Source organism: Ovis canadensis, chromosome 6, assembly GCF_042477335.2.
Source record: "Ovis canadensis isolate MfBH-ARS-UI-01 breed Bighorn chromosome 6, ARS-UI_OviCan_v2, whole genome shotgun sequence".
In the NCBI taxonomy this organism is placed as follows: Eukaryota; Metazoa; Chordata; class Mammalia; order Artiodactyla; family Bovidae; genus Ovis; species Ovis canadensis.
In genome coordinates this window covers 79,621,225-79,638,243 of record NC_091250.1, presented here as the reverse complement: position 1 = coordinate 79,638,243, position 17,019 = coordinate 79,621,225, and the positions used below count along the sequence as shown (strand labels likewise).

Genomic DNA, 17,019 nt, shown 5'->3' with positions numbered 1-17,019 from the left:
ACAAATAATAAGCACAATTCTCAATTTCAGATTGAACCAGATCAAGTGAGGCAGGGCAAACAGAACAATATGCTGGGAGTTAGGAGCTCTTGACTTAATAGCCATCTTACTTGCAATTTTTGCCAAGTCACTTCATTCTCCTTTCTTCCTAAAGAACCAATTGCCTCCACAGTTACTTTTTGAAGATACCAAATTGAACAAATCCATTTCAATATTATAAAAATCTACACCCACACCAACCAAAGGGATCTTCAGCAATGAATTGGGAGGCCACACACATCTGTGCCTTCCTGCTCCATCTGTTCCCTCCCTGAGCCGTGTCAGGCTTTGCTGTCTCAGACAAAAACCCACGACATGGCCCTGGAGCACTGTGGGGTGGCAACCCTACTGGAATTCAAGTCCAGTCACTTTTCTGCTCATACAGTGGGTAAATTTAGGAAGAAAGCAGGGAATAGAAATTTGTAGTTATAAAAGAAGTCTCTAAACATAGTTCATATAAAAGAATTTTAGTAATTGCAATTTTGACTTATGAAAGTGACTGCAGGTCAATCCTATTTCCAGTAACCTGAGTTTTTACCTACCTATGAAATATTTAGCTTCTAATGGTGAACTTGACTCAAAATTCTAACTGGCCGAGGCCTTCAGTTCCTATGGCCCTTCACCCTCATTTTACAAACGGAGGAAATATACCAAGGACATTTTAGAGGCAGTGTGGTTCAATAACTTCTTTCTCTCCTGGTATAAGATAACCATCTCTTTGGTCTCTGCTGTAGGGGCACCTTTGGAACTGTGTCAGCACTGGTCATCATTGGCTGGTGTAGTCTCTCAGCCTCCAAAATCTTCATGTCAGCTTTGGCCATGGAAGGACAGCAGCTTCTCATTGCCTATCCTTGTGCCTTACTTTATGGACTCTTTGCCCTCTTAACAGTTTTCTGAAGAGTGTTCAAGATGGCATTATAGGATTCTATTTGTTTGCTGGTGTTCAGGTTATCTTGGAAATGGTTTAGCATTCACATTTGGTCATATGATTTCTGTTTTTATTGCTGTTGAGAACAATAAGCAGAGAGACAAAACAGCACTTAAGGATGATTTGCTTTTTGGTTGATGCATTAAAACAATTTAAAATACTTTAAAATAAAAGGATATATAGTTGTACTGATGGACTCTATTTTTCTTAATGGATGCATTTCTGAGAAATTGTAAGTAAGTAAAATCGTATGCTGACTGGGTAGAGGAAATCTACACTGAGCCTTTTGAGAAAACTTCATGACATTTCAAGCTGTGTACAACTGATTAAAGTCACACTGTGCAGGACCTTTGGAGAATTGCAGGGGAGGATTATTTAAAGTTTTATTCACCTGAGAAATGAATCTCCTGTCTCTGTTCATTTACTTCCCCAACTGTTGTTTTGTTCCATTTGAACAATGCATTCATTCACCAGTTTGAAGCCCTCATTTCCTTCTTAGCTTAGATGCCATGGTTCATTACTATAATTTCTTCCTTGAACATGTATGTCCTCAGTAAGCTTGCCATTTGCTCCCTGAATAGATGAATATGAATGAAAGAAATCCTACTTGTTTCTCCTTTATTATAGTACTACATCTTAAGTGGCTGCTTTGTACTACCTTTCAAATCCTACTGTATTACCCTACTAAATTCACTTTTTCACTTTCTGAGATAATTGTTTCAAACAATTTCTCCACTAGGTGCCTCAGTGGTAAAGAATCTGCCTGCAGTGCAGGAGATGTAGGTTCAGTCCTTGGGTTGGGAAGATCCCCTGGAGAAGCAAGTAGCAACCCACTTCAATAGTCTTGCTTTGGAAATCCCATGAGAAGCACCCATCAGGCTATAGCCCATGGGACTGAAGGAGTCAGACACAACTTAGCGACTAAACAGTAGCAACAACAATTTCTTCACTATTCAGATCTCTAATACTCTTTTCTGTTAGTTGATGACTTTTCTTATTTTATTGAAAAAAGAAACATCTAGAAAAAAATTACATCTTCCTGTCATCAGATCTATCAACCTACATGCATCTTTATAGATATATGTATATATCTATGCATTTGTGTGTATACATATGTGTATATTTATGTAAGCACATTTCCCCTTTAAAAGCCAGAGAACTGGGCCATCATTGGAGAGTGATGTTGAATTAAAGAATTTTTATTTTAAGATAAGAGACATGAAAGATGCTTTTGTGCTAATATAAATGATAGGTCAAGAGGAAAACACTGATTATGCAGGTAGAGGGGCTGGGTGTGGAGGGGAAAGGAGACAATGACAAGGGGGAGCGTGTGATGCGTGAATGTGTGAAAGACCCGTGCATATGGCAGGGCACATACATAATTACCAAACATCTGCTCCTGTGATTGTCCTGTGAATTACCCCTCTGCCCTTTGAAGCTCCAGACCCCTATCCCGTTCCTTAGCTCAGGATGGCATGTAAGCCTCAGTTGCTCAACTTGCTTTTGAGTCTTGTATCTTTGGGGCTTCTATATGAATGAAATTAAATTTGTTTTCTCCTGTTAATCTATCTTATGTTAACTTAATTATTTGGCCAGTCAAAGAACCTAGAAGGGAAGAAAGAAAAAATTTTCCTCCTCTACAGTGGGTGTTGATCATTGCAGTAAAGGAGAAAACAATGGTTGCAGCCTGAATAGAAATTGCATTGGGAGTGGGGAAAAAATAGACAATAAAAAAGTAAGCAATGAATAAACAAGATAATTATAGAATTATGAGAAGGACACTAAGGAGGAACATGTAGAGGAGAAGGCAGTGCTGTGGTGTTAAACTTCTGTACTTTATAACTAATAAATGAATCTGTTAACGAATCATGGTGTTTCCTTAAGTTCTTGCTTTTTCTACTTGGACTAAATTGGTCTTACTCACTGTTTGTTTAAGGGAGATGAAGCAAAAATGCTGTTTATGATAATAATTTTTCTATGATATTATCCTACCAATTTCTTAGAGGTATATTTATATTACAGATTTTAATTTTTTACCTTTTAGGAAGTATTTTAATTTTTAAAAAACTATAGGTAAAAGTTACTCTAAATTTAGGATTTAGGTTCACATGGTTTTTCTGTGCATGAAAAAATTTATACCCAAAAAAGGTTTGATTCTTTTACTATGAAAAATGATAACATCTGTATAAAAAAACACCATAAACAAAACACTAAATATTTTGTAACAGCAAGGAATAAGAATAAATTCATTTAATAGTTCCTAACAGCAGAATTTTAAAATACCTAAGAATTAATGTAAAAATAAATATAAACGGTGTCTATGAAAATAATTATAAAATATTAGAGGCACTTTTTAAAAAGATCAGATATGTTGACAGATATCCTATATCCCAGGATGAGAAAATTAAACTTTGTAAAATAATGTCCTCCAAATAAATGTATAGGCTTAACATAATTCCAATTTAAAAAATTCAAGGAGTATTTTTCTTGGAAACTAGCAATGACTTTAATGTTAATCTGAAAAACAAATGTGTAACTGTGAAAAATTGAAACAATAAAAAAATATGTTACAATAAGCAATAAGTTAAATCAGGTTTTTTTCATCTCTATGGTTGAATGCTAGGCAACTCCATGAAACTATTTTGGAAAAAATGATACATGAGAAAATGCATGTACAAAATTTTCATAGTTTTGTTATTTACTGAAGACTTACTATGGGTTGACCTAGAAGCTTTACATTATTAACTCCCTTAATGCTCACCATAACTTCATGAAGTTTTCTTAATATCACCTCTGTTTTACAGATGAGGCTACTAGTTACAGATTGGCCAAATAACTTGCCCAAGATTACTCAGTCGATAACCAGGATTTGAATCAGAACTGAATTCCAGTGTCCATAACCACAACATAACCCTCCTGTTACTGAGCAAAAACTGCTTTGCATTTTCCAATGAGCATCAACATGTCTAATACTTCTACTCAGATCATCCTTTTCCCTTGACCTTAGCCACTACTAGAAAGAGTCAAAGACCTTACCTGCGAGGGAATAATAATAAAATAATAAGATAAAAGAAGAATACAGAGTGTCTAACAGGAATAAAGTGACACCTTCATGACTCCTGGGTTCATTTCTGAACTCTAGTTGAAATAAGCTATGCAGAGTCAGACCTAGTTGGCATTTGAATTAAAAAATCTCATGAGGTATATAAGGCTTTCCTCTCATTCCAAGTAGGGTTTGCATTATATGGATTTGTATGGATTGGAGATATTTTCCTTTGTTAATAGTGCTGTTTATGGTCAGTAGGATGCGTTTGAGAACAAATGATGAAGTGAAAGACACTTAGGGTACGCAACTAGAAATACATGGTTTTGGTTGAATAAATAAGTATTAGGCGCTCAGTCATGTCCAACTCTGCGATCCCATGGACTGTAGCCCCTCCAGGCTCCTCTGTCTATGGAATTCTCCAGGTAAAAATACTGGAGTGGGTTGCCCTTCCCTTCTCCAGGGGATCTTCCCCACCCAGAGATCAAACCTGGGTCTCCTATATTACAGGCAGATTCTTTACCATCTGAGCTACAGGGAAGAACCCACTTTATTTTGGTGTAATAAACCCTAAAAAACTTTTTCCCTTTTGCTCAAATGCTTTCAATTTATTTTATCTGAGAATGTAACATTTTCCACTTTTCTGTTTTTACTCTTGAATGAAAGTTGCAGGTTATGTGTAAAAGTTAAATGACACATTTAGAGTCAAGAGATGGCCTTCATTTCTACAGGAATGAATGGGGACATGTGCTGAAAATAAAAGTCCTGAATTACTGAGACTCAAGTGCCCCAGTTCACAGTGGTTTAACTAGGGCAGTGGCCTTTGCAACATTTGATGACAGATGCCTTTCTTCTTTGCTCTGGCTCCCAGTGAAGAATGTTAAATGTAAAATCACACTGACAATCTCCTGCTCCGCTTTCTCTTAGAGCACCGTAGGTTCTGTTCTATTTTTCAGCAACCCAATGAAGGATCTATCTTTTCAAATCACTTTTCACTTATGAGTACAAGTCTGGAGCAATTTTAAATGAGTGTTCTGGCAAGGAGAACAAGCAATTCTTGGACATCTGTAGGAAGTTCGAGAGTTCAACTCTGACACCATATACCCAGCGGCAGCATCAGATGCCACAGGTCTTAGCCTAATCCTTCTCCTACTTCAACCCCAAGCCCATATTTTTGGGCTGTACTTCTGACTGACTGGCTATGAATCAGGGGTTCCCCCTCTTAGGGTTAATTTACTAGAGCATTTCACAGAATTCACTTACTAGATTACTGGTTTATTATGAAAGGATATAATATAGGATACAGATAAAAATCCACATGAATGCGATGTGTAGGGCAATGCATGGTGAAGGGAGCCCCCATACTCTCTCAAAGGGTGCCACTCTCTCCAAATCTCCACGTGTTTACCAACCAGAAACTCTCCGAACGCAATCTTTTTGAGTGTTTTGCTGTTGTAGTTGTTCAGTTACTCAGTCATGTCTGACTCTTTGCGACCCATGTACTCTGGCCCTCCAGGCTCCTCTGTCCATGAGATTTCCCATTCAAGAATACTAGAATACTAGAGTGGGTTGCCATTTCCTTCTCCAATAGATCTTCCTGACTCAGGGATTGAACCCACGCCTGCTTTAGCAGGCAGATTCTTTACCACTGAGTCACTAGGGAAGTCCCATTTTGGGTGTTCATAAAGGCTTTATTTATATGAAAAGAAATAGAGGAAAACAATAGAATGGGAAAGACTGGAAATTTTCTTCAAGAAAATTAGAGATACCAAGGAACATTTCATGCAAAGATGGGCTCAATAAACAATAGAAGTGGTATGGACCTAACAAAAGATACTAAGAAGAGGCAGCAAGAATATGCAGAAGGGCTATACAAAACAGATCTTCATGACCCAGATAATCACAATAGTATGATCACTAACTTAGAGCCAGACATCCTGGAATGCAAACTCAAATGTGTCTTAGGAAGCATCACTATGAACAAAGCTAGTGGAGGTGATGGAATTCCAGTTGAGCTACTACAAATCCTAAAAGATGCTGCTGAGAAAGTGCTGCACTCAATATGCCAGCAATTTTGGAAAACTCAACAGTGGCCAGAGGACCAGAAAAGGTCACTTTTCATTCCAATTCCAAAGAAAGGCAATGCCAAAGAAAGCTCAAACTACCATACAATTGCACTCATCTCCCATGCTAGCAAAGTAATGCTTAAAATTCTCCAAGCCAGGCTTCAACGGTATGTGAATCGAACCTCCAGATTTTCAAGCTGAACTTAGAAAAGGCAAAGGAACCAAAGATCAAATTGCCAACATCCATTGGACCATCAAAAAAGCAAGAGAGTTCCAGAAAAACATCTACTTCAGCTTTATTGACTATGCCAAAGCCTTTTACTATGTGGATCACCATAAACTGTGGAGAATTCTGAAAGAGATGGAAATACCAGACCACCTGACCTGCCTCCTGAGAAACCTGTATGCAGGTCAAGAAGCAACAGTTAGAATTGGACATGGAACAACAGACTGGTTCCAAATCTGGAAAGGAGTATGTCAAGGCTGTATATTGTCACCCTGCTTATTTAACTTCTATGCAGAGTACATCATGAGAAATGCTGGACTGGATGAAGCACAAGCTCAAATCAAGATTCTGGGAGAAATATAAATAAGCTCAGATATACAGATGACACCACTCTTATGGTGGAAAGTGAAGAACTAAAGAGCCTCTTGATGAAAGTGAAAGAGGAGAGTTAAAAAGTTGGCTTAAAACTCAACATTCAGAAAATTAACATCACAGCATCCAGTCCCATCACTTCATGTGAAATAGATGGGGAAACAATGGAAACAGTGACAGACTTTATTTTGAGGGGCTCCAAAGTCACTGCAGATGTTGATTGCAGCCATGCAATTAAAAAATGCTTATTCCTTGGAAGGAAAGTTATGACCAATCTAGACAGCATATTAAAAGCCAGAGACATAGCTTTGCCAACAAAGGTCCATCTAATCAAAGCTTTGGTTTTTCCAGTGGTCATGTATGGATATGAGAGTTGGACTGTGAAGAAGGCTGAGCACCGAAGAATTGATGCTTTCGAACTGTGGTGTTGGAGAAGACTCTTGAGAGTCCCTTGGACTGCAAGGAGATCCAACCAGTTCCTCCTAAAGGAAATCTGTCCTGAATATTCATTGGAAGGACTGATGCTGAAGCTGAAACTCCAATACTTTGGCCACCTGATGGGAAGAACTGACTCATTTGAAAAAACTCTGATGCTGGGAATGATTGAAGGCGGGAGGAGAAGGGGACAACAGAAGATGAGATGGTTGGATGGCATCAGGGACTCAATGGACATGAGTTTGAATAAACTATGGGAGTTGGTGATGGACAGGGAAGCCTAGTGTGCTGCAGTCTATGGGTCACAAAGAGTCAGACATGACTGAACTGAACTGAACTGAAAGGCTTTATTGCATAGTCATGGTTGATTAAATCATTTGCCATTGTAGATTGATTTAACTTCCAGCCCCTCTCCCCTCCCCAGAAGTGGGAGGGTAGGACTGAAAGCTTCAATTTTCTAATTGTATGGTTGGTTCTCCTGACAACCAGCTTGAGTGAGATCCAAAAGTCACCTCATTAGCAAAGGAAGAGACACCCTTGTTGCACTTATCATTTCCAAGGTGTTTTTTAAAAAATTATAATTATTTTATTGCATACATATATTCCAAAGATATATATATATAATTATTATAGATTTTTTAAGTTTAAAAAGCCAGCTAGGTTGTGTGTATATTCAGTTTACTCAAGACAGCTGTTCTCTTGCTCTCTGTACATCTCCTGCTCAACCAATGTCTGTTTCACCTACACTCTACTCAGATGACTGACCTTCCTACATACTGTCCTTCATCCCAGCTAGTGATTGTTCTTAATAAAGGTGATGAGGGGTGTGCCCCTCTGCTAGTCTCTCTGGTAATCAATGAGCTAATTTCATGTCAATTCCCCCTATAACTAGCAATTTCCTCTTCCCCCAGAGCAGACTTGCTGCCATGTCCTGCCTGTCATCACCTTACACTGTAGAGTATCACTCCAGGGCCTTGTTCCAGATGTGTGAGCTCCCCGATTCAATAAACCATTAATGTCTCTGTTGCTTACTTTGGCCTCTTTCCTCAGTCCTGAAGCTGGGCAGGCACAAGGCTTGTAAGTCTGTGGGGTGCAGCCCATAGAGAATCCATGATTATGGTAACCAAATACATATTTTCAGAAAGGAAATCTTAGATTCTAGTCCTGCCTCTGCATATAAACAGCTTGGTGACTTTGAGACCATGATGTACCTTTCTGAATCTCATTTTCTTCACAAATGATACAGAGTTTGCAAAGTCCTTCCAAACTTGCTAGGTGCTTTGGGAGTTCACTTTGCTAAAGGCTCAGACAGTAAGGAGTCTGTCCCCAATGCAGGAGACTCAGGTTTGATCCCTAGGTTGGGAGGATCCCCTTGAGAAAGGGATGGCAACCTACTCCAGTATTCTTGAATGGAGAATTCCGTGGACAGAGGAGTCTATTGGGCTACAGTCGATGGGGTCACAAAGAGTCAGACACGACTGAGCTACTAACACTTTCACTTTCTATGAGGACAAACTAGGATGCTGCACATAATTTACCTAGACCAGTGCCTGGAATATAGTAGTTACTCAATAAGTGAAAATTTACCCATAGAACCTCTGGGCTAAAATTATAATAAATACTGTTTGATACTCCATATATCTTGAATGAAATTGTTAAGTAAAGGATGATGACTTTAATTGGTATACATAAATATAGTGGAAAACATTTTTTTTTTTTTTTTGGCATAGTAGTGCCATTCGTGAGAAGACCATGTCAAAGACAGCTAAACATTTTTGTATTATTAGAAATATTAACACAATTTTGTGAACTTGAAGAAGGGTCTTTGCTGAAGTTTTATTATTAATATTTGGCTACTGAGCATCTGAACCTCCTTCTAATGTTAAGTGTATTCTCCATCTCCCAAAATAGAAAAAAAGTAGATGGGTATATCCTCTCATTGATTCACTTCCCTGGTGGCTCAGAGGTTAAAGTGTCTGCCTGGAATGCAGGAGACCAGAGTTCGATCCTGGGTTGGGAAGATCCCCTGGAGAAGGAAATGGCAACCCACTCCAGTACTCTTGCCTGGAGAATCCCATGGAGGGAGGAGCCGGGTAGGCTATAGTCCATGGGGTCGCAAAGAGTTGGACACGACTGAGCGACTTCACTCCCTTTCACTTTCTCATTGATTCATGTGAGTTAGTAGCATGTGAACAAAGGTCAGCCTATTATTTAATAGATCCTCTTGTTTAGTACTTGGAATCCTGATCAAGTGATGCAGGAACAGAGGGACACTTAGAAGTACTCATGGAAACAGAGGCAGGACATATATAGCTAGGGTTACATATAGACTAGACTTTCTTTCTGACAAGACCTGGGCCATGTTCTCTGCCTGGTCTCTTTTGAATTATGTCCTTTTCACAAGCTTGGTCCTCTTGCCCTAAAATTGATTCTCTGATCTATCCTATGCATGCTCAGTTGCTTAATCGTGTCAGACTCTTTATGACCCCATGGACTGTATCCCTTCAGGCTCCTCTGTCTATGGAATTCTCCAAGCAAGAATAGTGGAGTGGGTTGCCATTTCCTCCCCCGGGGAATCTTCCCAACCCAGGGATTGAATCTGCGTCTCCTAAGGCTCCTACACTGCAGGCCAATTCTTTACCGCTAAGCCACTCACCAGAGTAGCCCTGATCTATCCTCTATCTTTCTTTAAAATCCTACTCTCTTTTTTCCATTTTTTAAAAATTTATTTTGGCTGAGCCAGTTCTTAGTTGTGGCATGTGGGTTCTTTAAAGTTGCAATACGTGAGATCTAGTTCCCTGATCAAGGATTGGACTTGGGTTCCCTGCATTCAGAACGAAGGAGTCTTAGCCACTGGACCCCCAGGGAAGTGCCCCCATTTCCTTTTATATTAACCAAAATCGTTTCCTATTGTTTGCCATCAAGAACTCCAAAGAATTAGTTAACTAGTGAATATTTCTTTTCAGTATCACCTAACCATTGGAATATAAATTTCGTTATCATAACATGGAGGGCTCAAATAAATGTACTCTCTGCATTGTCCAAGAAGACAACTATAGCTAACTCTCACATGCAGAGCAATTAGCACCTAAACTGTCACTGTGCAGGACGCATCATGCAAAGTGACACCAAGAAAACGTCACTTGAAACTTACTGTAATCTGAGGAGAGGAGTTTGGTAACTAAAGTATAATTCCCAGACTCTGGTATACATTAAAAACATGGGCTTTATCTGCCCCACCACTAAACTTTCTGAGACCGTAGTTGACGGTGTAGAATGTGGTACAGAGGGAGGAGCCATGCTAGAATGGCTAAAAGCAGCAAGTGAGAAGGAACACATTAAATGTGGAACGCAGGCAGGGGCAGAAGGAGTGAGAAAAGACACCAGCCAAATGTCCTCCCACTGACCCAGGCAAAAGTGCATGCCTCCTCAGCTGCCTTCCGAAAAAGCTGCCGTGAGACCACCGCCTGAGTAGGCGCTGCAATCTGTCTTGCCTTTTAAAAGGAATTCATCTTTGCTTCATAAAAAGTGTGGGCCTTGTAGATAAACAACCATTCTGAACTTCCCTCTGAGGGATCATTTATTGACCAGGTAGGGGTGAGAGAAGCCAGTACAAGTATAAGCAAGATTTGTCTGGTGTCAAAAGTGTATTAGAGGAACTTTTATAGAATTCTTTCAAATTCCTCGAAGTTGCTCAGAATAGGATTGTTTGAAGGGGCCCTAAAATGGTATTTAGTGTTTCTGTGTTTATGTTCTTCATTTGCTTACAGTAATTGCTGAAGCAAGCCCCCAAAATATAGAGAATATGCAAGGACATTTTTATTCCTAGTATAATTTTTGTAAACATTGACTACCAAAGCATTCATTTTATATCTTTTTGGACATGACCCTTTTGAGTTTGTGTTTTTGCAAGGAGTCATTGAGCCTAGTTTCAAATTTTATGTACTTATAACCTGTACCCTACTTATCTGCCCTGAGTCGTAAGTACTATTAAGAAACAATGCTTAATTAAAACAATAAATTAGAAGTATAAATAACTTCTCTCTGATGGATGATATGCATTGATAATTGATCTCATTAGATAGACCATTTCCAGAAATATTTCCCAAAAGATAAATTCCCTTCAGCATGAACTCCATTCAATAAACCTTTCCTCCTTTATAAACTTTGATGAAACAGATTCTTAAGTAGCCATTAAAATTATTTAAATATTATATTTTCATATTATTTACAAATAATGAGAAAAAGTCTATTTACTAATCTTTGCTCTCATAGTTTAATCTTGAGAAGATGCTTTTTAACTTGAGCAAAATGAGCTAATCCAGAATGTTTTTAAGGATATCATCAGCTTCGTGGCACTTCAGAACCAGTAGCCATTTAGCTGTGACAGGTTTCTCTCCTACATGAGCCACAGCTCCAAGGCCAGGTCATCATACCCTGGGTGTGCAACCAGTAGATAGGGTCAATGAAACTTTTTTTAAAGACTCTTCCATTTTTGATTTCTACATTTTTTTTTCCTTCCATGGGTAGAAAGACTCCCTGGTGGCTCAGATGGTAAAGAATCTGCCTACAATGCAGGAGACCTGGGTTCAATCTCCAGTTTGGGAAGATCCCCTGGAGGAGAGCATGGCAACCCACTCCAGTATTCTTGGCTGGAGAATCCCCATGGACAGAGGAGTCTGTTGGGCTATAGTACATGGTGTAGAAAAAAGTTGGACATGACTGATTGACTAAGCACAGCACAGTGTGTGTATACAGTAGGCATAAAAGAAGTCTCTAAAGAGCTAATATGTGTTGGGTATCTATTATGTTTCATTGTTTTATGTAGAAACTCTCATTTTAGTGTCATAGAAAACAATGAAACATTCATTGTTGTTCAGAGACATTATGGTATTGTACAAAATATAAACTAAAATAATACGATGCCTGTTTCATATGCTCCCATAGCATCATGTGTAGATATTAGAAATGTCTATATATTTGTCTATACCTTCAGTGGAGTTAAGTGTCCTGAGGATACTGATTATATTACTGATACTGAATGCTAGGACTGCCATCACAAAGTACCACAGACTGAATGTCGTCAACAACAGAAATTTATTTTCTCACAGTTCTGAAGGCTACAAGTCCAAAGTCAAGGTGTCTGTTAGTGTGGGTTCCTCTGAGACCTCTCTTGTTAGACTGTCTGTAGCTACCTTTTATCTGTGTCCTCTGATGTTCTTTCATTGGCCTGTGACTTCTATGTCTTAATTTCCTCTTCTTAAAAGAACACCAGTAATATTGGATTAGGCTCACCCGTAAGTCCTTATTTTACTTTAATTACTTCTTTAAAGATCCTATCCACAAATACATTCATATTCTGAAGCACTGGGGCTTAGGACTTCAGTGTATAAATTGGAAGGGAGTTTTGGAGAGCACAATTCAGTTCATAACACTCTCATGTCTAATCATTTTTATGTCCTCACCACAGAGTTAGATGTTTGTTTCTATCATATTATCCATCTTTCCAAGTAATTTTCTAACCTCTTCCTCAATTTTCTAAGAACAGCTCTTCTCTATACCCTTATGACACAGCTCGCATCTGCCCACCAACCCTTTGTGTAAATGTGCCCGGAAGTATGGCTACTGTCAATAGTTCCTTCCCCCTCTGTGCCATGTTTATTCCCCTTCTTGAATCTGGGATGCTTATGACTCATCTGGCCAATATAACGTGGTGTATATATATGATGTTGCTCCAGTTCTGAGCCCAGCCTTTAGGAGGACTGGCTACTTCAGCTCCCTGGCTCTTGAGGTCTTAAGCCATTGTGTATGAAGTCCAGGCTCCTTTGTTGGAACAAGACAGTCCCTGTAGGAACACTGAGGAGCTAGGAATGTTGGTGAGGAAGGCAACTTGGGCAGAGAGCTTCTACCTTGAGAATATGTTGACAGGAATTCTAACTATCAGTACTATCATTTATAATCACTCTATGCTCCTTTGACTTCAGTGTCCCCATTTATGACCTTGTGGTGCATAGATTGCCATAACCTTAGAGAATTCCTTTGAACTAGCCTAGGGCATAGAGTAGGCGTGAGAGCAGTCTTCTCTTTCGTCCTTACCCTTATGTAGCTCTGTCCAAAGGGAAATCTAGGCCACTAAACTATTTAATAAAATTAATATATTTTTAGGCCAAACTCTTGTACTTTTGACATGAAACCAGTTTCACATAATTTGAAATCTATTCACTGGAGCAACCATCCACAGATTGGTTCTCAAATATTCTTAAACCTAAAATGCCTGTTAAGGTACAATTGGTGCTGTCAACATTCCTTACACAGTTTTAATGAGAAAAAAAATTAAAAGCACACTTCTTTGGACGGTCAGTCATTAATCACTGCAATGATAGCTGGGAAGTAAATTAACTGATACAATAACCTCTTCCCCTTCAGAAGCTACGTAATCATAAAGGTGCCATGGGAAAATTGGTTACATCCGAACACATTTTCTAAGGAGTGATGATAACTAAAAATGGTAAAAATCAAAAAAATTTTTTAAGTTAAAAAAAGAAACATTCTGAGAACCTCAAACTTGGAAGCAGTGCTGCAATTCTCAATTTTCCCTCACGGTTGCTGCCTGTGTGCTTCCCAAGCCATGGCTGCACTCTCTTTCCCTCTCCTCTGGGGAGCCCCTTTGGGTCCGCTGAGGACTTGGAGTCCTTACTGTGTCCTTTGCACCCTGCGGATGATGTGCCCTGCCCTCCATCCTGAGATCTTTGATAATCGCAGCAACATTTATTTCTCCCTCATTTCCATCCTGCCACCACAGCCACACTCTGGATGTTGCTGTTTTCTAGAATCCATCTCAAGAAAAAATATTTCATTAGGATTCTCAGTTCCTCAATTCTTTCTTTCTCCCCAGCCCATCCCCAGTATTGTTTTTCCATTCCCAAGACATTTAATCAATAACAATAACCTCAGATATACAGATGACAACACCTTATGGCAGAAAGCGAAGAAGAACTAAGGAGCCTCTTGAAGAAAGTGAAAGAGGAGAGTGGAAAAGTTGGCTTAAAACTCAACATTCAGAAAACTTAAAATCATGGCATACAGTCCCATCATCTTATGGCAAATAGAAGGGGAAACAATGGAAACAGTGACAGACTTTATTTTGGGGGCTCCAAAATCACTGCAGATGGTGACTGCAGCCATGAAATTAAAAGACGCTTGCTCCTCGGAAGGAAAGTTATGACCAACCTATACAGCATGTTAAAAACAGAGACATTACTTTGTCAACAAAAGTCTGTCTAGTCAAAGCTTTGGTTTTTCCAGTGGTCATGTGTGGATGTGAGAGTAAGACTATAAAGAAAGCTGAGCACCAAAGAATTGATGCTTTTGAACTGTGGTATTGGAGAAGACTCTTGAGAGTCCCTTGGATTGCAAGGAAATCCAACCAGTCAAACCTAAAGGAAATCTGTTCTGAATATTCATTGGAAGGACTGATGCTGAAGCTGAAACGGCAATACTTTGGCCACCTAATGTGAAGAACTGACTCCTTGGAAAAAACCCTGAGGCTGGGAAAGATCAAAGGCTGGAGGAGAAGGGGACGACAGAGGATGAGATGGTTGGATGACATCACCGACTCAATGGAAATGAGTTTGAGCAAGCTCTGGAAGTTGGTGATGGACAGGGAAGCTTGGTGTGCTGCAGTCCATGGGATCACAAAGAGTTGGACATGACTGAGCGACTGAATTGAACTAAAGACGTTTAATTTTTGTTTCTATCCAGGCCAGATATCATGGAATCTCACTTTCCCAACGCCCTAAGGATTTTGCCCTTCTCCTAACTTGTTTTGCCAAATTGCATACAATCTTACTTTAATACAAACTCCTGGTGACCTAATTTCCTGCTTGGTCTAATGGGAATTCCTGGAAAACTGAAGAATCACACAACTATATTGATTATGACTTCAGTTTATAAACTAAAATATCAAATGGGTTCACAAAACAACTCAATTTTTATAAAAGTAAAACATGTTTGTTATAGAACTCATGAAAACAAACAAAAAATAACAAAATATGGGGAGAACAGACACCTATAATATTGCACAGAAAAATTGTCCAATTGCAATTGCACACCAAATTGCAGATGACAATTTGGTGCTTTTCCTTCTGATCACATTTCTATATAAATAACACACAAAGTACCTCTTAACTTACAGAATGCCCCTTACACTATTACAAAATTAATCTATGCCATGTCTAATTTTTATTGACTTCATAACAGTTCCCCTTTTAGGCGATTATACCTTTTTAAACTTTCCTTTATTGCTGGATATTTAGGTTGTTATTGACCAGCAATTCAAACTTTTTTTCCTCTAGAATGCATTTCTAAACGTAGGACCTGGAAGCTAAAGAAAATCATTGTTGAAGTTCCGCAAGTACTTTTGAATTGCCTTTGAGAAAATTAAGAAAGAAATCTATTAACAGCAGAAGACCAACTACTTGGCACCTTGAATAGCTTATCTAAAGGTAGTACTCATTGCATTAACAAGCCTTTGCAAATATAAGTGGCCAAAATTTTTGTGTGTCTATTTCATATCTTGGATTATTAATAAGATTAAATGTTTCACTTTATATATTTCTTCATATCTATTATTTTATGAATTTCTTATTCATGTTTTATTCATTTTATTAATTTATTGCTTTTTTTTTTTTTTTTCCTGGCTGTTCATTGTGTGGTGATCTTAAGTCTCCTTTCCTGACCAGGTATTGAACTTATGCCTCCTGCATTGGAATCAGGGACTCAACCACCAAACCACCAGGGAAGTCCTTTATTCACATTTTAAAAGTGACCACTTGAACTATTCCTGGCCCTCTCAATCTCCCCATTCCTCTTGTACTGCGGTGAGCTTAGTTGCTCAGTTGTGTCCGACTCTTTCTAACCCCACAGACTATAGCCCACCAGGCTCCTCTGTCCATGGGGATTCTTCAGGCAAGAATACTGGAGTGGGTTGCCATGCCATTCCTCTTAGTCACTGTCAATTCTCAGTGTCCTCCAGTGGTCATCCATTCTAATTTTGCTTCCTATACTTTAAATTATCTATCTGACATCAACAGAGTCTATCTAGCAATAATATTCCTTCATTGAAACACTTTGTATTATGTATTGTGTTTGTTTATTGACAATTCAGAATCATTTTTTTCTTTGTGTGCTATTTTGTATCATGTGGGCTTAAAATGTGAGAATTATATTTACCAAAATCCCAAGTAAGATTCTAATAAGTACTTCAGGCAAGGGGTAGCCGGCCAAAAAGAAGCAGAAACCATTATTCCTCCTTAAGCAGAGGTGGGCAAACAAGGGCTTTGGCAGAAGGCAAATATGAATTTTTTCACCTTCCTGATTTGATGCTATGGGCAGTTGATTAGCATTGACATTTCCCACAACTCCCAAATAAACTAAACTCTTGAATGCTAATGGCTTCCCTCAGAGGAGTCCAGCTCCATGTCAGGATCCCACCTAACTTTTCAGGCTAGACCACAGGTAACTACAAGGCTTTGCCCCGCGGGGCTCCTAAGAGGAGGAACTCCTTACCAGACTTCGTGCACAGCCAGGGCCTTCAAGCTCTCTGGAGGAAGTCCTAGGAGCCAGGCTCCTCTGGTTCAGCCATTTTCTTCTACCTATGAGATCACCTCATCAAGGGCACTTCCAGCACCTCCTGCTGTTTATTAAAGAGCCTTGCCTGAGGCACTTCTCTACTTGACATTGGAGTCCCTCCTGCCACTTCAGGGCTTCCCAGGCGGCTCTAGTGGTAAAGAACCTACCTGCCAACGTAAGAGACATAAGAGACTGGGGTTCAGTCTCTCTGTTGGGAAGATGCCCATGGAGGGCACTGCAACACACTCCAGTATTCTTGCCTGGAGAATTCTACGGACAG

At 39.2% G+C, this 17,019-nt stretch overlaps 1 protein-coding gene across 2 annotated transcripts in view; it reads left to right on the top strand.

The window, feature by feature from the left end:
• Positions 1-2,830, top strand: part of YIPF7 (Yip1 domain family member 7) — a 38,952-nt gene extending 36,122 nt beyond the window's left edge. For both annotated transcript variants that reach the window (XM_069593034.1, XM_069593033.1), the window contains one exon: positions 774-2,830. In XM_069593034.1, the coding sequence (XP_069449135.1) occupies positions 774-936 (163 nt within the window). In that variant the 3' untranslated portion in view covers positions 937-2,830. The remainder of the gene's footprint in view (positions 1-773) is intronic.
• Positions 2,831-17,019: the final 14,189 nt, after the last annotated feature.